This window comes from Archocentrus centrarchus, chromosome 11, assembly GCF_007364275.1.
Source record: "Archocentrus centrarchus isolate MPI-CPG fArcCen1 chromosome 11, fArcCen1, whole genome shotgun sequence".
NCBI classification, from domain to species: Eukaryota; Metazoa; Chordata; class Actinopteri; order Cichliformes; family Cichlidae; genus Archocentrus; species Archocentrus centrarchus.
The window spans coordinates 16,967,503-16,987,030 of NC_044356.1; the positions used below are offsets into that span (position 1 = coordinate 16,967,503).

At 40.6% G+C, this 19,528-nt stretch overlaps 3 protein-coding genes across 4 annotated transcripts in view; all 3 read right to left on the minus strand.

The window, feature by feature from the left end:
• Positions 1–167: 167 nt before the first annotated feature.
• LOC115788830 (nuclear transport factor 2-like) lies at positions 168–3,943 on the minus strand. Of its 2 annotated transcripts, XM_030742001.1 has the most exons (5): positions 3,816–3,943; positions 2,701–2,821; positions 2,514–2,585; positions 2,190–2,288; positions 171–409 (listed from the first exon to the last, which is right to left on the minus strand). In XM_030742001.1, exons 2-5 carry the CDS (start codon positions 2,803–2,805, stop codon positions 293–295), a joined length of 393 nt encoding a protein of 130 aa, XP_030597861.1. In that variant the 5' UTR covers positions 2,806–2,821; positions 3,816–3,943; the 3' UTR covers positions 171–292. The 2 variants fall into 2 exon arrangements, with proteins under 2 accessions (XP_030597862.1, XP_030597861.1); XM_030742002.1 differs by lacking the exon at positions 3,816–3,943 and having other exon boundaries at positions 168–409; positions 2,701–2,820.
• Positions 3,944–4,057: 114 nt separating this feature from the next.
• Positions 4,058–11,264, minus strand: bloc1s4 (biogenesis of lysosomal organelles complex-1, subunit 4, cappuccino). The gene is made up of 5 exons (XM_030742003.1): positions 10,919–11,264; positions 9,205–9,276; positions 9,028–9,129; positions 7,250–7,384; positions 4,058–5,063 (listed from the first exon to the last, which is right to left on the minus strand). The coding sequence occupies exons 1-5, from the start codon at positions 11,252–11,254 to the stop codon at positions 4,965–4,967; spliced, it is 744 nt and encodes a 247-aa protein (XP_030597863.1). The 5' UTR covers positions 11,255–11,264; the 3' UTR covers positions 4,058–4,964.
• A 5,270-nt stretch (positions 11,265–16,534) lies between these two features.
• pard6gb (par-6 family cell polarity regulator gamma b) overlaps positions 16,535–19,528 on the minus strand; it is a 33,308-nt gene continuing 30,314 nt past the window's right edge. The window contains exon 3 of the mRNA XM_030741270.1: positions 16,535–18,269. Coding sequence (XP_030597130.1) covers positions 17,197–18,269 — 1,073 coding nt within the window. The 3' untranslated portion in view covers positions 16,535–17,196. The remainder of the gene's footprint in view (positions 18,270–19,528) is intronic.

Sequence of the window (19,528 nt, forward strand, 5' to 3'; positions counted from 1 at the left end):
TGATGAAACTCCCCAAAATGACAAATACTTCACACTCTGTTACCTACTCATCTCACTTGCATTATTAGATTTCAAGCAACAGTCATGAGTTAACAGATTTAACACAAACAGCTATCTGTTAGAGGAAGGGAAGACAAAACTGCGGTTTATAGTAATAAATTCTTTATTTGAGTAGAAATACTATTTAATACATGTACTGTAAACACTGAACAAATGTGGGAAGTCCTCCCAGAAATGGCAGCATGTCCACAGTATGAATACAGATATGGATATAAGCGACAAATCCAAATCACTACACTGGTATGTTGTGTATCCCTAGTCGAAACACATCATTCGTGCACGCCCACGCGCAGTTGAGGGATTTCAGCATAAACACTTGATGGAAGGCCATCGGTGGATCATCATCTACCTGTTGGAGAAACACACGTTTTGGGAATAAATAAAAACACAATCATGAAAAACAGAAACAACTGTAATGTTGGCGGGAATAAAAACTAAAAGCACATCAGCGTAACTCATTAGACCTCCACAAATGCTGCAATAATGATAATAAAGGGCTATACAAGAAAGGCCTTCATATTATAATGTAGAATCTGTACATCCTGTTCAGAGTTCACATAAAAAAAAATGTAAATACAACAGGATTGGAAATCAGCTTGTGCTGAAGCTCACACTCAGTGAATACACAGCTCAGATTAACACACTGCAACTGGTTAATGCAAATGCAACCCAGGGAGGCTAAAGGAACACTGTTTTATCATAAGTGTAATAACACTTCAGATGTTACTTTTCTTTTACCCATCCACACAGTGGTTTGAAGTTCCCTATCAAACACTTCATAAACTGCAACACAACATCAGTTATCTGCATGCTTAAATGCCCTTGTGGTCAAACTTACACTGGTTAAACAAAGAGAGCACTCAAACGACGACTTTCACAACACTAAACAGCCATTTGTAGTGGGAGCACGGAGTATGCCATGGCCAAACACTATCATGAAGCTAAACATCGGTCCTCTGCCAAACTGCATGGAAGTGTGATGGTACGAGGTTGCTTTGCTGGGGACACTGTTGGCAATTTATTCAAAATCCAAGGAACACTTAACCAGCCTGGCTATCACAGCCTTCTGCAGCGGCATGCCATCCCATCTGGTTTGCGCTTAGTGGGACCATCATTTGTTTTTCAATAGGACAATGACCCCAAACACACCTCCAGGCTATGTAAGGGTTAACTGACCAATAAAGAGGGTGATGGACTGGTGTGTCAGACCACCTGACCTCCACAATCACCTGATCTAAACCCAATCGAGATGGTTCACTTGTTACACAGGTGGCATCCTATCACAGTACCATACTAGAATACACTGAGCTCCTGAGAGCGACCCATTCCTTCACAAATGCTTGTAGAAGCAGTCTGCATGTGCTTGATTTTATACACCTGTGGCCATGGCAGTGATTAGAACACCTGAATTCAATGATATGGATGGGTGAGTAAATACCTTTGGCACTATAGCGTAACAAGAACACCACTGAGCGGGTGCCAACCATCGGCTGTTTTGGATTCGTAATGGGGAGAAGAGGGAGGGGTGGTGGTCAAAGTGGTGTTATAATAAAGTCAGTGAACAAGTGTGTGACGTTTGATGGGTCTAACTTGAACAGTATTCATCTATGGTGTGAATTTTAAGATCCTAGGTGAGATCGTTCTTGAGTTATGGCCTATATTCAAGTTTCTGTGGACCGCCACCAAGGCTATGACAACAGCTTAACTATTTCTTCCAAACAGCCAAGCTAAAAATGAGCAAACATTAACAAACCCCAGTTTTTTTTAAAATGCCAGTTTTCATGTTTGTTTTGGAAAAAGAAACCTCACAGAGCAAATATCTTCCACTAAAAACATCTTCCCACTTCGCCCACAATCCATAACAATTCAGATTCTTGCCTGTAAAATGACAAATGTGAGACTGAGCAAAAATTGGGTTTAAAAAAAAAAAAAAAGACCCATTAGGGAATCACTGTGTATGTTTGATTAAATTCTGATCAACACTGTAGGACGAGTAGTGATTCTTGTGAACTCTGGACGAATGCATGTAAGGGGGAGGCCTTGATGTTGCATGAGCTCCTTCAGCCAGATGAACTACAAACATAATAAATGCACTTTAAATAATTAAAAAAAAGGAATCTCTATCATACCTGTAACTGTCCAAACACCATGATGAGGATACAGCTGTCTACTGTCGGCTGGAAGTCCTGCTCTGTGATGATGTGTTTAATACGCTTGAAAGGCAGGTTCTGTGAATTGTAACCAATATTATTCCTTAGACATATCTGTCAACATCTTTCTGCTGGCATGTTTTAATATTTTTACCCCTCTGCTTTTTAAGTTCACAAATGCAGACACTTAAAGGCACCAAAAAAAAAAAAAAAAAAAAAAAAAAAAAAAAAAAAACTGGATTGGAAGCAACATTTATGGAGATTCTTTTTTGGACCACCAACCTGCTAAAACAAGATACTTACTGCTAGTTTGCCAGTTATAGCTTCTCTCCCCTGAAAAGGTGATCCTTCCCATGTCAGACAGGCATCAGGAGACTGCAGAAAATGTTTTCCTTTTTTAATATAGCTTGAGGCACAAAATTATTTTAACATGCATCATAACACTACAACACCAGTGTGGCTGAACTGAATAGACACTTGACAAGCTTACATAAAGATTACCCAGTCCCATCCTGTTGGTATTATCAAACTGGTTGTAATATTCCTGGACAAAACCCTCTCCAATCTTTTGCCATATTTCTTTCTCACACGCCATATCTGCAGTTTTGGATCTGTAAGAGAAGTCAAGAAAAGACCAGTTACGTTTATGGACACATTCTTGAATATGATTTTTCTAGTCTCTAATGTAATTGAAATAATCCATGCATTTAAAATTAAAGGGTAAATTCAGAAGATATTTGTCACTGTATTTGTCTGTAATTGCAAAAATGTTATACATAAAAAATATACTGAACATTTAAACTGAGAAAATGGTACATAGAAAATGCAGTTCTCTATTGTGTTTTGTTTGACGTTTGTTGTGTTTAATTTCATTTTTAGCTGCTGCAACAGAGGAATTTCCCAACTTTTAAGATTTTCTTTAAAGTATATTTCACCTCATCTTAATTAAACTCAATTTTCACGCATTAGAGAGGACTGCAGGCAGGGTGATTTGTGACAGGATAGCACTGAAAGTGAATATTAGACCCACAAGGTGGTAGTGAGACCTGCTATGTTGTATGGTTTGGAGACGGTGGCACTGACTAAAAGACAAAACGCCGAGGTGAAGAGGCTCAGATTTTTACTGGGAGTGATCAAGATTAGAAATGAGTACATCAGAGGGACAGCTCGGACCAAAAGAAACAGAAGAACGGTTTTAAAGCAAATTGAGCCCCGTCTAAACAAGAGATGCCTCTTGTGGTCCCTGCACAGCTGGAAAAAAGTGCGGCCTGCTTCTTTAAGCGATTATTTGTTCCTGCTAATGTCTCAGTGATAACTATCACAGCAAGAAAAGCAGGTTCACGCCTATCGGGAGTTAACAAAGTTAGTGTCGAGCTTGTCTGGGACTAGCAGAGATTAGTTAATACAGGCGGGATTAAACATAACATTTATCGGAGCTGACCCTGTGCTGCCATTTGCTCACCAGTAACGTGACTTGCGGAGCCCAACTTTTGGCTAATCTGCCTTTTTAACCTTTGTCTCCAGATTACCCTCATCAAATCTGTCTCAGTAAAGGCACGAGTAACTCATCGTCTTTATAAACGCTTGACTCAAAAAGTACTTTACCGTGTTCACTAGTTTTTGCTTGTTTTTTCCCCAACACCAGCAGGAACTTCAGCGAGGAGACGAGTCAAAACGAGGCGAAGAGTTCCCGCTTCCTCTGAGTTGTGACTCAGGCATGACGTTGTTACAAGCTGACCAATCAGAGCCCCGCCGTTGTTTGTAGGGCGCTCTTCCTCTTCACTGGGCACCACCCTCCCAGCACTAAAACAACTCAGGAGGACCATATGAAACAGGAACGAATGTGTCTCATTTTTTTAATGATTATCTCAAAATCGTAAACCAAATCCAACATGTAAAATGAAACATCTTTAACAACTATTTTGGCAAGTAATCAAAGAATCAGAGCAGAAGCTGCAACCATTAGGGCAAGGGCCACACTGAATCAATCAATCTCTTAAGTATGATTTGCCCCCAAAGATTAGGTCCAAAGTTCCTCCACTTTCTAAATTGCAGCTTCATCACTGGCACAATAACATAATCGGCTAGTGACAACTAAACTATAATGTGCTTTATTTCTAAAGGTGCAATCAAAGATGTAGCCTCGTGTCAGAGAGGCAATAAGGCTTGAAATAAAGTGAATACTTTGAAATGGAAGACTTTAAATGCTTAACAGGATAAGATCAGTATTGCTTGGGGAGTGAAGAGACACACAGAAACATAGCTCAGATCATAAACAGCATGCAGGTCTTTACAAACACTATCAACAGGAATGTAAATCAGAAAAAGAAAGCTGGGTTATTTCTTTGTGTATTATTTGAAGATCTTTACAGGTCCTCCTATTGTACCTTCTATACAGTGCTCTACAGGCGAGTAGGATGACTTTGTCCTCCTGACTTGCCACAAATCTAACAAATCTGACATTTTCTTCACCTTTAGTGAAAACAAAACCAAAGACCCATTTAGGCACTTTTTAAAAATAATTTTGCTACAGTTCAGTGTTTGTTGCTGCCAGGAAAATGACACTCTGGAACGCAGAAAGTTTTCACGCGCTCGTCTTCCAGTGACTTGTTCAGAAAGGCTGCTATTGCTTTGTTCAGGCCACTGCACCATTAGATCCTCCTTGCAATGGATGGCAGTAAAAGTAGTCTGTGCAGTTTCGCCTGACAGGCCTCTGAGGTTAGAACATAGTTATGCTTCAAATGTTTGAGCGCGTCACTGTTCTGGCTGTGACGTGAAATAATCGTCTGTCCGAAACACGCTGGGGATTTCTTGACGCTGATGTGGTGCTGGTCGTCTTGGGCTGGCCGGCTTCTAAAAGCAAATGGATACAAATTTTAACTTAGAATATATATGTTTTAGTTTTTATGAAATTTGAAAAGAATTCCTTTACTCATAACCATCTCAATGCAGTCTGAATAGTGACTACAAATGATTTGAATGGCCTTGGTCCCAATCTCTGGATACTACACGCTACAAAACATGCAACCTTTTCAATCTGAACCCAAGTGTAGCACAAGTGATTGATAGAAGGAGGAGAGAGTAGGGCAAAATCTTTGGTGCATCTGGTGCTCCTCCATGCTACCTGAAAGGGAGAGTGTTTCTTATAAAGAGCTCCTCTTTCTGCATACCTGTCAAGTCTCCCGTTTTGGCTGGGAAACTCCTGTATTTTACTCCTCTGTCCCGCCATCCTCCTGTATTTTTATTTTCCCGTATTTTAATATAATAATTTTCAAAAGTATTCCTGTGCCGCTCCAAACTGTATTCTGTCACTAGCCTCACGAGAACTGCCACCCAGGCTGCTGCAGGTGGCAGTTCTCGTGAGGCTAGTGCCGACAGCCAGAACAAACTGGGGGGAAAAAAAAAAAAACTGGACCTCGGTCGGTGTTGCCAACTTAGCGGCTTTTCAGACCCCCGTAGCTACTTTTTTTTTTTCCCCCCAAAAGGCGAATTTTGGGCGACTTTTGGGGAACAGCACAACTTTCGCTGTGTTTTGTGGCATCGCCCAGATCTCACTTCAACTCCACTCTCCACCCCCCAAACATCACTTAAACATCAAGCCTGCCTACCTGCTCCCATCCCTGGACCTCACTTCAGCCTTTATCAACCTTTGAGACAGGCAACAGTGAGTTTTCTTATACAAGTTCGCAACAGTAGCCCAGATAAAGGAGGAGGGTTGAATGTAGCTAGCAGTCGCACCCCACAGTGTTTTTGTTAAATTTGATATTCTAACATTAAACAAAATGGGACAAAATTGAATGTAATGAATGAACAAAATGTAATGTGGGTCTAGGCAAAGCATTAAAGTTATTAAGTTATTTCATAAAGTTTATTTGTAGTTCTAAACATATTTATGATGTTTTTTTCTACACTGTGTCTCTCCAGAGATGTTTTTCCTCTCTCCTACAGCCTCGATTGCAACTACATGCAAATGACCAATGCAAATTAGGCGATGACATCATATAGCAACTTCTATTTTCAGCGGCAGAAAATTTCCCATATGTTTAAATACAAAACTTGACAGGTATGTCTTTCTGCCTGCTTTAGATTATTCATTTATGCATCAAACTATTACTTTATGATGAAATGTATTCATTAACAGTAATTTCAGATATTAGTAACCACCTCCAGATCACACTCTTCCTTTACTTTTTAAAAAATCAGAGTTGATTTCATATTCACACATGTAAACATTGATCATAATTCCTGGCTCGAACCCTTCTGCTGGCTTCTGTGCAGCTGCCCGACATGTCCGAGTCCGTCTGAGGAAATTAAATCAGTTTTACTGGAACACTGACTAACAGCAGATTGCCAGATATTGGGGTCATGACAGTTGATTTGTCATGAGAGGCAGCAAATGCCGTTGCAGAGGTTTTGCTGTCTAGCAGGAGAGCATCAGATATTTACCCCCTCCCCCATTCTTTTCCATTTCTAAAAGCAGTTTTCCCTCAATATCCCAGGACAGTTCCACCCCTTGTTTGGTTTTAGTCACCAGCAGCATTTGTGACTCTGGCTAAAGGCTACAAATGCATTGAGAACAAGGTACCAATGCATTGGGTCTTTTGGAAGCAGTCTTCATCCATAATCACTTTTCTGCTTCTTTCTCCTCTTCTAACAAAGAAGCTGTGAAGATGAACATCACTTCCCTTGCTTCATTTCGACTGGAAATTACAACCAAAAGCAGTGCAGTATGATTTTTGTTGTTTTTTTTTAGATTCTGTGAAAAAGTCTGGTCGTTAATAGTAGCAACTATGCAATGAAAGAGTGCAACCAATTTACATAATCAACCCAGAGCACACTGTGCATGCAAAGTAACTGCATTTGATTTAGTAAATCTGCTACAGTAAGAGCAGGCATTTATAGCACACAACTGAAATAGTCTGGGATCCTTCTAAGTATATTTTTGAAAAAAGGGTTTCTGTTTAATCCTGTAGCACAAACACCAAATTCACAGAATAATGCAATGATAGAAATTCAAAAGTGCACAAATGGGCTCTTACATTTAAGAAGCCTGGGACGGTCATTGTGCGCAGGATCTTCTTGAAAGCACCCGGTAGTGTTCCTAGTTCTCCCTCTGCCTGTGTGACTTGCTCCTCCATTGCACTGACATTGGCTCCCACCATCTTTACAAAGGCCTGCAGACACACCAGAATATTCACAATTCACTACAAAAGATATTATAATTTATTTGACTTGTTGTTGGCAGACAGAGAAACCCAGCAAATCCAGCTACAACAGTAACACAGTCAAAAATGATGTGACTGACTCATAACGTGGCAAGGACTGACTGCTACATTATGAAGCAGATATGCAGATGGTGACACCATCTCCACATACAATTGTAGTTCAGTCAGAGCCTTCATTATAAATCACAAAATAAATATTTTTGCAGTGCAAAAAAAAAAAAAAAAGCAAATGTGTCTTAGATTTTTATCACAGACATCTTGACAGATGACAGTTTCTTTTTATAAATTAGGTTTATGCAATTAATGTACAGTCATGTGAAAAAGAAAGATTTTACAGCACTCTATGCATACCTATGAAAAACTAAGTACACCCTTACTGCTTCCATAGGAATAATTATATATATATATATATATATATATGCACAAACACCTCATGCCAACTGTCAAGAACGGTGGTGGAGAGGTGATAACTTGGGTTTGCTCTGCAGCCACAGGACCTGGGCACCTTGCAATGAAGTCCTCTGTATTCCAAAGTATTCTAGAGTCAAGTGTGAGGCCGTCTGTCTGACGGCTAAAGCTTGGCTGAAATTGGATCGTGCAACAGGACAGTGATCCCAAACACAGCAGAAAATCTACAGAATGACTGAAAATGAAAAGAATTCAAGGTTCTGCAATGGCCCAGTCAAAGTCCAGACATCAACCTGATAAACCTGCATACATGAATGCCTGCAAACCTCAATGAACTGAAGCAACGCTGTAAAAGAAGAGCAGGCTAAAATTTCTCCACAATGACGTGAGAGACTGAGAAGGTCCTACTAAAAATGATTACTTCAAATTATTGCTGCTAAGGGTGGTTCTACCAGATGCTGAATCATGGGGTGTGCTGGACTTTGAAAAGTTTAACATGACTGTTTATTATGATGTAAATTCTATTCATATCTCATCATGTGCTGCCTGATAAAATTATCTGTAAGGGATTTATTTTTGGGTTTCTTACTCTTCCCATTTGCCGTTTTTTTTTTTTTTTTTGTAGTTGTTCTAAAAGGATAAGAGCTTCTGTAAACAGTCTTCCCTTTGCTGGTCAAGGAAGGATGTCAGGCTGATGTTTGCACTGATGTGCAGCTAATGATGCGGCTGTCAGGGACAGCTTTAAATTTGGAGCTGCTTTCCATCCAACGTGCTTTGAGTTTTTATAGCTGTACAAGCCAACAAAATATACATTTAAAATAATAATAAAAACTGAAAATATACATAGATAAATACACTTTTACATGAGGAACAGGAACTTATACTTTTACCTTAGCAGAACATAGACATATGAATAGAGGAAACAGGAAAATGAACAAATGTATAATGGCTGTCTTGTGAAGAGGATACGGTACTTTGTTAATAATGAATAAAAACACTGCACACAAATCAATTTACATCACATCATGTGTTTCATATTACAATCAACTGAGTATCCTTGTTAATGTTGCTTGCACTTGGTTTTAGTTCCCGTAGGATGCCTCTCTCTGGACTTCATGTGCATTATAAATGCAGCAAATTAATACTTTGTATAAAGCCCTACGAACAATATGAAAGTCACTTACCTCCAACTTATCAATTCTTCTGTATATCTGTCTCATTTCATCAGACTTCTGCTGGATTTGAGGTAGGTTTTCATTCACTATCTGCGAGGTATCGTTACGGATCTGTAGACAAAACAAGGCAAATGTAACCTAAAATATGAGATGTAGTTCATACCTTCATAATCTGATTGAGCTTACCATATCCAGCATTCCAACAAACTCATCTACTCTTGTCAGCATCTCTTCCAAGCTTTTCTCCAAACACAGGATCTAGATAAGAGAATGTTTTTTTTATAGTTATGCAAATGCAAAGCATGTGAAAAATGTCACAGTTATGTGAGAGTTTCAGCCTGACACACACAACCTTCAATACATTTAGAGCATAGGGTCAAAACAGAGGGGGCTTTGTGTTCCTCCCTCAGTTTCTTTATAACATGCCTTGCATCATGCATATCCACTTACTGTCAGTGAGCCAACAGAAATAAAACATATATCAGTATCTGTAAATACACACAACTGTCTTCCTAAGCAGAACACAAATGATTCTTCGTGGAGTTGTTTGTCTCTGTGGGTTCAGAGGTTTCTTATATTTCAAATGAGATTTAGTTGACCATAGGGATTATCATTGTGAGTGAGGAAAAAAAAAAAAGGAGCTGCAGACTCAAGTCACATGGCTTGGACTTGAATCGGTCTTGGGCCATTCATCTGATGATTTCTGACGGATATGAAAAATGCCAAAACCCAGTTTTGACTTTAACAACAGTTACTCACTCCTTCACTTGGATTTGCACCCACTGAGTGAGAATTAAAAGCTCACACAAACAGGATATGACTTCTCATTTTCCTGGCATTGGATACTGTTGAAATCATTCTGACAGCAATGAATGACTGCAAATGTGCCAAAAGACTAAAATACTAAGACACATCAGGTTAGTTCGTGTTTAAATATGATAAACTTTAATCTTCAGCATATTACTGTTTCATTATATAAATATGTGGGATTTGAAAGCCCAAAGAAAAAAAAAGCATTAGAAATGGTAATATCTTGGATTTAGTCTCAAGTATGAACCACCAGCCAAAAACAACGGCATGAAAGACTTAACCTGGGAAAACAGTTAAATGCTCCTTATGGTGAGTACACTTACATATAAAATCCGCACTACATGTCTTTAAAAGTGTATTCAAGCAGTTTTATTAAAACTGATTACATTTACAGTTAACAGACACTAACAAAGTGCAGGCAGAGAGCATGTTTGTGTGGGACAATGTGGGACATGTTACTAATGCTGAGAGGTGGTCTGATTTATAGATTCTTCTTCTTCTTTTGGCTGCTTCCTTCACGGGTTGCCACAGCAGATCTTCCTTCATCTCACCCTATCCCTAGCATCCTCCTCTGTCATACCAACCCTCTGCATGTCCTCATCCCAATATTCATCTCCACTGGCTCCACCCTACCTGCATTCTCTTCTTCACCTCTCGTGCCCTGTCCATTGCTTTGGAGGATTGACCCGAGTTATTTAAAGTCGTCCACTTTCACTACTTCTGCTCCTTGCAGCTTCACTGTTATGCCTGCTTCTCATGACTTTCATTCCTCTTCTCTCCAGTCTCTCCTTCAGGCTTCTTACACTGGTGTATTCCCTTTTTCTACCACGGTTTATAAGCTGTTAAACCTGTTAACTCTGCTTCAGCTGATGTTCTAACATAGTGTAACATTTGGGTTTCAGCAGGGGTGCATCCATGGATGTGCGCATCTGTTTTTTGCGCTTAATTTAAATGACCTAAATCACTATATTTGGTGATTAAAGTGAACGCGGGACACTTTACAAGAAGACTGTGAAATGCTGCGGTGCTGACAATCAAATCACACACAAAGAGCTAAACATAGCTTAGCTAATGCTATAACAACACGCACCTCGTCTCCTGCTGTCGCCCTAATGTAGGAGGAGTAGCTGAGGGCGGTGTGTCTCAGCACTTCGTCGTCCTGCTCTGGGTCGTGCTGGTCGGTTGCCCCGGGCTCTGCAGCTTCGTCGAGGCTCGGGCTTTGAGAAATCACGTTAGCTGCTGCTGCTGCCCCCGCCGCTGCTCCAAAGCTGGGGCTCTGCGACACCGTCCCGCTGCTGAGGATTTCGCTCACCATCGACAGACTGCTCGCACTCTGTGAGACTATACCGCTGTCTGTGCTGATCTCAGCGCTGGACTCCTCCAGGGGAGACAGCAGGCCCACCCTGTCAACCCGATGATGGTCCATGTCGCCTGTCTTTCTGATCTATTGCCGTGTTTTGCCTTGTCAAATGACTAGATCACATGTGTCGCCCAGTGGACGGTAGCTCGTAAGGGCAAAAATATAGTAGTCTTTAAAACGCGTAAAATTGAAGCTAGATTAGGAGTGCAGTAGAAAACTGGAAAACAAAAATCTTTAAGTAGTGGATGCAAATGCTAACATTTTCATGTCTGTCCCTTTGGAGCTATTCATTTCAAAAACCCCATTAGCCACTTGAATTTTCAGAATACAGAATTCCAACCACTGCATCATTTACAGAGGTTTTACTCTTAATTTTTAATGCCTTTAACTGTAAGTCAAACTTACAAACAATTAAAAACTAAGTAAAACAAGATAATTCCAATGACACATATGTTACAGTGCTGTGAAAAAGTATTTGTTCCCTTCCTGATTTCTTATTTTTGCTTATTTGTCACACATATATGTTTCAGATCATCAAACAAATTTTATTAGACAAAGATAATGCAAGTAAATACAAAATGCAGTTTTAAAAATTATTTTATTTATTAAGGGTGGCTATATGAAAACATATCCAACCCTACCTGGCCCTGTGTGAAAAATTATTCTCCTCTAACCCTAATAACTGGTGGTGCCACCCTTGGCAGCAAGAACTGTAATCAAGCATTTGTAATAACTGGCAATGAGTTTTTCACATCGCTGTGGAGGAATTTTGGCCCACTCTTCTTTATAGAATTGTTTTAATTCAGCCACACTGAAGGGTTTTCCAGCATGAACAGCCAAAGCATCTCAGTCTGATTTAAGTCCAGACTTTGACTAGGCCACTCCAAAATCTTCATTTTGGTTTGTTTGAGCCATTCAGAGGTGGACTTGCTGGTGCGTTTCAGATCACTGTCCTGCTGCAGAACCCGAGCTTCAGGGCACCCTGATGGCCAGACATTCTCCTTCAGGATTTTCTGGTAGAGAGCAAAAATCATGGTTCCATCAATTACAGTAATTCATCCTGAAGCAGCAAAGCAGCCCCAGATCGTCACTCTACCACCACCACGTTTGACTGTTGGTATGATGTTCTTTTTATAAAATGGTGTGTTAGTTTTATGCCAGATGTAACAGGACTTAAACCTTCCAAAAAGTTACATTTTTGTTTCATCAGCTCACAGAATATTTTCCCAAAAGTCTTGGGGATCATCAAGATGTTTTTTTTTTTTTTTTGGTAAATGAGAGACGAGCCTTTGTATTCTTTTTGGTCAGCAGTGGTTTTGGCTTTGGAACTCTACTACTCTCTTTCTTATTGTTGAAATATGACCTCTGACTTTAACTGAGCAAAGTGAGGCCTGCAGTTCTTAGGATGTTGTTCTGGGTTCTTTTGTGATCTCCTGGATGAGTCCTTGATGTGCTCTTAAAGTAATTTTGGTAGGCCAGCCACTCCTGGGAAGGTTCCCTCCGGGTTCGTCCGTCTTCTGCTTATCTGGGGTCAGGTTGTGGGGGACAGCAGCCTAAGCAGAGAAGCCCAGACCTCCCTCTCCCCAGCCACCTCCTCCAGCTCATCTGGGGGGACCCCAAGGTGTTCCCAGGCCAGCTGAGAGATATAATCTATCCGGCATGTCCTGGGTCTGCCCCAGGGCCTCCTCCCACCTTATTAAGGGAAAAAGCTATCCCACTAGGTTTGAATAGTTTTTTCCCCTTAATAAATGAAATTATCATTTAAAACTGCATTTTGTATTTACTCTGGCTATCTTTGTCTAATATAAACATTCATTTGATGATCTGAAACATGTAAATGTGACAAATATGCAAAAAACTAAGAAATCAGGAAGGAGGCAGCGCAGTGCTTTTTCATTGCACTGCATGTGTTGCTCCAATGACAACTGCAGCTGCAGTGCTGAGCACTTTGAGGAATTACCTTCTTACCCTTTTGATGGCACTATGATGCATACAACTTACTAACTTTAAACATAATACTCATCTGGTGCCAATTTATTCCCATGCAAGAATTTCATGTATTTGATGCATGAAGATTCCTTTACCCTTGATTTAGCTTTCTCATGCTTGTACATACTGTCATCATTTTTATTTTTAACTGCTTATCCAGTAAATACATCCCAGACATAGAATGAGAGATTGGGTGCAGGATAACACAGAAAGACATAACTATTAATCACCACACCATCAGCCAGTTAACCTGACTCTGACTCTACTGTGAGAACTTAGAAATTTGCTTTTCCATCCAAGTGTTCTCCTCTCGCCATAAAAAACCTGTTATTTATATAATACTTTAAAATTCTTACCGATCACTCAAAACACAAAGTCAACTTCTACACGGTCTACCACGTACAATTTGGCACCGCGAGCATTTAAAAAAAAAGTTTACATTTCTGAAAAAAAAAAAACTTCCTTTGTCAGCAGTCATCATGAAAATGGCCACCTTCATCAGTTTTTGAATAGCTAATGGGCTTAATAAAAAAGTAACCATAAAAGAGTTTATGGTACTTTTCTCCACTTGTGAACCGTTACCCAAAATGATGAGCTATCTGCTGCAATGCAGAGCAAAATGAAATAAATATATAGATAAACAAATCTAACATATATCCATCATGTAAGGCTTGTGACAGTGAATGCATGGACATGACAGTGATCAAATTCATCTGCAAATAATTATTTCTGACACAGAAAATATGCGTTTGATCGTTTTGGGGGAACAAAAATTTTATGTCATATGAGCGTTGTAGGATTTCTCAAAAAGCATCAAGGACTCTTGCAACAGAAAAAGTGTCCAATAAAATGAAACATTTCAATACATGCCATTCCAGCCTTGGCCACTATGTGGCAGCCTGAAATGCTGTATGGCAGAGGACTTCAGAAAAAGACCCTGCCTGTGATCAAAGTGTTTTCACACCTTTCGGCACACAGAATACCTAATAGAAAGGATTACTTGTCGAATCCATCGAGGCTGGGGCAGAGGTGAAACACTAAATTCCTTTCAATCTAAGATCTACATTTGGATGTGTTCATATCCAAGAATCACAGCATTAAGGTGGCCACGTCTATTTAGATTCTGTCAGCTTAATCAGTGTACACTTGAAGCCTACAACTATCAGCTGAACATCTGTATCACATGTGGGGAACATAACACAAACTGTTCCTAACTGTAAGTGCCCTTCCTCTGCTGATAAAAGGATACGATAGTGAAGATTGACTGTGTGACAGCTAGGATTTCAGGTCTGCCGCTAAACCCAGTCTGCTGACTGACAGTGCTGACTAGTTGGGTGTCAAGGATCTATTAGCTGTATGAGCAGTGTGGCATCCTGAACAAACACAGGAGGAAAAACATTCATTAGCAGAGAAGTGAAAGACATTTGCTGCTGCTGCTGCTGGAGGGCGTCTGGCAAGACAAAGCTGCATTCCAGCTGCATATCTAGGTTGGAAGCACTGGCTGTAGCCAAAAGCAAAATGATGATAAAGTTGTGCCTGACTAAAGGAATTCAACCTTCAGATAGTCTTTGTCTTAAATTTGTGATGTCTAAGGTAAATTATTTTGTGAAACAAGACCTTAATTTCTTATCTTTTCCTTCAGCCTGACTGCTGCCTTCAGGAGGCATGGGATTGATGTATTACACTGTAGCTTTAAATGACTGAATGAGGTACAGATTCCTTTTACTTCTGTGGTTACGAGCTCCTGGCTTACTAAATCAGTGAACTGGAATGTCAGCTTCTTCGTTTACGACCATGAGATTTGAGTTATGCGAAGAGCTTCTGGCCTTTGGTTTGAAGGCGGTGACACCAAAACTCACTGTTTTATGTTAGATTATATGTTCTCATTAAAGCAAATATCTAATCAGCCAATCATAAGGCAGAAACTCATTGCATTTACAGGTCTAGACATGCTGAAGTTCAAAGTGACCATAAGAATGAGGAAGAAAGCGATTTAAGTGACTTTGACATGGCTGTTGGTACCAGATGGGCTCGTCTGAGTGTTTCACAAACTGCTGATCTACTGGGATTTTTAAGTACAACCATTGTTGTCTGGGTGAAAATGCTTTGTTGATGCCAGAGTGCTTCAGGCTGATGGGAAGGCAATAACAACTCAAATAACCACTTGTTACAATCAAGGTATGCAGAAGAGCAACACTGAATGCACAAAACATCAAACCTTGAAGCAGATGGGCTACAGCAGCAGAAGACCACAATGGGTGCCACTCTCACCACTTAACAGAAAATTGAGGCTACAATTCACACAGGCTCACCAGATTTGACCCCCCCCCCCCCCAAAAAAAACAAAAAAACCCCCCCCAAAAAAACCACACAAACAAAACAAAATGTTGCCTAATTTGATGAGTCTCCATTTCTGCTGCAGCGCTCAGATGGTAAGGTCGGAATTTGGCATAAACATGCAAGCAGGTATCCATTCTGCCTTGGATCAACAGTTCTGGGGGCTGGTGTGGTGTAATGGTGTTTGGAATATTTTTTTGGCACACTTTTTGGCCCCTTAGTACCAACTGAGCATTGTTAAATAACACAGCCTACCTGAGTGTTGTTGCTGTCCATGTCCATCTCTTTATGACCTTTGTGTACCCATCATCTGATTGCTGCTTCCCGAAGGATAATGCACCAAGTCACAAAGCTCAAATAATCTCAAGCTGGTTTCTTGAACATGACTGAGCATATGCTCTCCACAGTCACCAAATCTCAATCTTAATAGAGCACCTGGTTGAACAGAAGATTCAGCCAACAAATCTGCAGCAACTGTGTGATGCCATTATGTCAATATGGACCAAAATCTCTAAAGAATGTTTCCAGCACCTTGTTGAATCTGTGCCACGAAGAATTAATATAGTTCTGAAGGAAAAAAGGGGTCCAGCCCAGTACCAGCAAGGTGTACCCAATGAAGTCACCAGTGAGTTTCTATTGGAGCTTAAAAGCTTTGAACAGCTACAGCAGGGATCCTCAAATCCAGGCCTCGAGGTCCGGTGTCCTGCAGGTTTTAGATGTGTCTCTGCTTCAACACACCTGAGTCAAATATAGAAGTCATTAGCAGGACTCTGGAGAACTTGACTGCACACTGAGGAGGTAATTCAGCCATTTGATTCAGGTGTGTTGGATCAGGGACACATCTAAAACCTGCAGGACACCGGACCTCGAGGCCTGGATTTGAGGCTGCCTGAGCTACAGAAAAGACATAATTATATAAATACAGAAATAATAGCTGAATAATGGCTTCTAAAATGAGAATCCTATGCATAAATTTTGATGAAAACATCACATTTATAGTTTGCATAATTGTGAGACAGAATAATTTATTGAAACAGATACAAAGATTTGATCATAAAGCATAAAAGACCTATTTAATAAAAACAAAAACAGAAAAAAAAATACTCTACACAGCATTCATCGGAATATAAGAAATATAGATTTACTCTTTAAAAACATCCACAAAAACAAACCCCAGTTGGTCCCAGTAAGAAGAAATGAAAAGGGTCTTAATAAAAAGTGGTCACTACGCAAAGATAACAGGCTGTAGGTACATTCAGAACTCTACGATAGTGGACTTGCCTAAAAACAATTATTTGTTCCAATACTCATTACAAAACTTACAAATCTTCTCATGTACGACAAAGAGGACTTTTAAAAATACAAGAAATATATACACAATACATTTTCCTGTTTGCAACCTCTTATTATCCAATGATCTTGTAAAACCAAACAGAAGTTACACAGTATCTGACAAAAAAAAAAGAAAGAGACAAAACAAAACAAAAACAAAACAAAAAAACAAACAAAGAAAACAAACAAACAAAAAAAAGACAAGACACAACAAAACAAACAAAAAAACAAACAAAAAAAAAAACCCAGACAAACAAAAAAAAAAACAACACACACACATGCTCATATTTAATCTGTTCCAGTTTAGTCTCTGAGCAGTTGGGATGTTTGTGTGTCTGTGTTTGTAACTATTATAGGGTAATGACAGTGCCGTCCTCCTCCACCCCTCCCCTGGGAAGTGCAAGACTGTGTCGTGGGTCAGTTTTCAGTGAGTTGAGGATTTTGTGCAGACTGCCGTTGCTGTTGCGGAGGGCAGGGTTGCTGGTATGATGTGGAGGGGGTGCATGGTGGTGATGGCTGTGCTGGGACTGCTGGTGCAGGTTATGCTGAAGGTTAAGGTCTTTGTGGAACTGGTAGCTAAGGCTGCTGTGTTGGTGGTGGTGGGACCCTCCGTTTAGACTCTGCTGGGAGTGGAATGAAGCAGTGGAGACCACCGATAATGGACGCGTGGGAGGGCTCGGAGGTGCCACCGGGCCTGAAGTGGTTGTCGGAATCTGCTGGTGTGTGCGGGACGCACTGGATGCCAGCGAAGCATTAGACCTCTGAGATGGTCTCTTGAGGCTGTTCTCGATGACTATATCTGCATCCTCGTCACTCTCCAGGTCATCCTGATAACCATGCGCCCCAGAAGGTGGCACTCCCACTGGGGCCACGGACAAAGATGGGTGACCAGTTGAGCCGTTGCTGTCAGACGACTGGCCCGAGCTGCCAGAGATCCGGCTGCTGCGGACCACGTTGTTGCGCTGGTTCACTGGCTTGACAGTCACAATCAGGTTGTGGCTGTTGGCGATCATCATATCCGTTACCTGATCCAAGGATTTTCCTGTCACTTCAATGCCATTCACCTCCAGCACCTCATCATTAACCGCCAGCAGCCCGGTGCTCATTGCCAACCCTCCAGGCACGAGCCGAGATATGAAGATGCCCGGCACTTTCTCCAGCCCGTGAGGTGTCACACGCACGCTGACTCCATCTCGGATGTAAAAGCCCAAAGGTTTGTCTGACCCGTGGCGATACAGGCGGACACGGCGGTGAGATTCGGGTAGGATATCCACATCAATGATGGAGGAAACAGGCCGGAAGTCCTGCGGCATGCCAATGCGGATGTGAGGACGCTTGCGGTTGACATCGTTGCGCAGCGCAACCACTGCCTTCTTCTTACGTGTTACTGTGTTTGTGGCAAAGTTAGTATAGTCGACCTCTTCTGTAAAGAAAAAGATGTGACAGAGAAAGAAAAAGATTGAGAAATGAAAAATTCAGTCAAAACATTTTTCTTCCATGTGTTAAATGACCAACACAATAAGGATGAAATAGGAGGATTAATTTTTTTTGTCACATTGTTTTAATATGAGTATCCACCAAAGTTTCAAATAAGATCAGCATGTGGACTTGGTATGATGTCACAGAGTGTGTAGGTTGTGTAGATCTCTCTAATATGGTCCTGTCAGGTGCAAAGCAAAGACTGAATGCACAAGCTCCACCCACCTGCCACTAAAACTTTCAGTCAATGAGTGGCAGCCAATTAGAAGGGAGGGAAGGGGCTGCTCCAAGGCCCAGTAGAAAATAAAGAATTATTTTGAACTATACAACTAGTCTAAAAGAACAAAAATATGAAACTGGAAATAAAAAAACATTAGGGCGCCTATTAAAAAAAATAAATAAATAAATAAAGTCTATACAAGAACTACAAAACCTGTGCATGATCTCAACGGTATTTGCCACGTCTTTAAGGCAAACCACCTGTGTTACAAAATCAGCAACCTTTGTGCAAATGTTGCACAGATGTAGCTGACAAGAACTGTCCTGTGAAACACCTGCTAATCATTTATACAGCTTTTATTACAGATCTGACATAACATTTTAATTAGTAAAGAAAGTTATAAACAACGCCAGTGTGCTTACAAGTTTGCTCAAAAGGTTTCTGTGCAAGAAAAATGCAACTTGAACATGTCACACAGATTCAAGCTGAGTGTGTGTGTGTGTGTGTGTGTGTGTGTGTGTGTGTGTGTGTGTGTGTGTGTGTGTGTGTGTGTGTAGAAACTGCTGAGTTTGCAGAGCATTCCTGTGCTCAATTGGAGACCCACCCCTCTGCTACCAGGCTGCAGCTACATGGATACCCAGGCTGCATTGCTGCTCGCAGATACAAAGTCAAATGCAGAACATATACCATAATCCATATAAACACAGAACATATAAACTCAGCATCAAGCACAAAAACACTCATTGTGCTCTTTATGGCTAATTACAAAGTGAGCAGTCTTCCACTAGCTCAATTCATAAGTGACCTCAAAGGATAATAAGACAATATGATGTGGAAAGAATGAGCTCTGAGGGAAGATCGGTTTGGTAATCTCTGTTAATGGACGATGTTTCCAACCCCAGATTCAGAGCCATCAATAAAACAATGGAAGCCTTCATGGCGGACTCGATTAGTGGTTCCCAATGTTTTTTATGTGACGTACC

Bases quoted from the DNA above. Each gene is read 5' to 3' on its own strand.
- LOC115788830 (XM_030742002.1), bottom strand. From the start codon at position 2,805: ATGGCGTGTGAGAAAGAAATATGGCAAAAGATTGGAGAGGGTTTTGTC. The intron at 2,586-2,700 runs GTAAGCTTGTCA...CATTTTCTGCAG, and splicing joins TGGGACTGGGTAATCTTTAT to TCTCCTGATGCCTGTCTGAC. The intron at 2,289-2,513 runs GTAAGTATCTTG...TACAATTCACAG, and splicing joins CTATAACTGGCAAACTAGCA to AACCTGCCTTTCAAGCGTAT.
- bloc1s4 (XM_030742003.1), bottom strand. From the start codon at position 11,254: ATGGACCATCATCGGGTTGACAGGGTGGGCCTGCTGTCTCCCCTGGAG. The intron at 9,277-10,918 runs GTGCGTGTTGTT...TCTCTTATCTAG, and splicing joins GGGCGACAGCAGGAGACGAG to ATCCTGTGTTTGGAGAAAAG. The intron at 5,064-7,249 runs GTAAGAGCCCAT...ATTTGCTTTTAG, and splicing joins CCGTCCCAGGCTTCTTAAAT to AAGCCGGCCAGCCCAAGACG.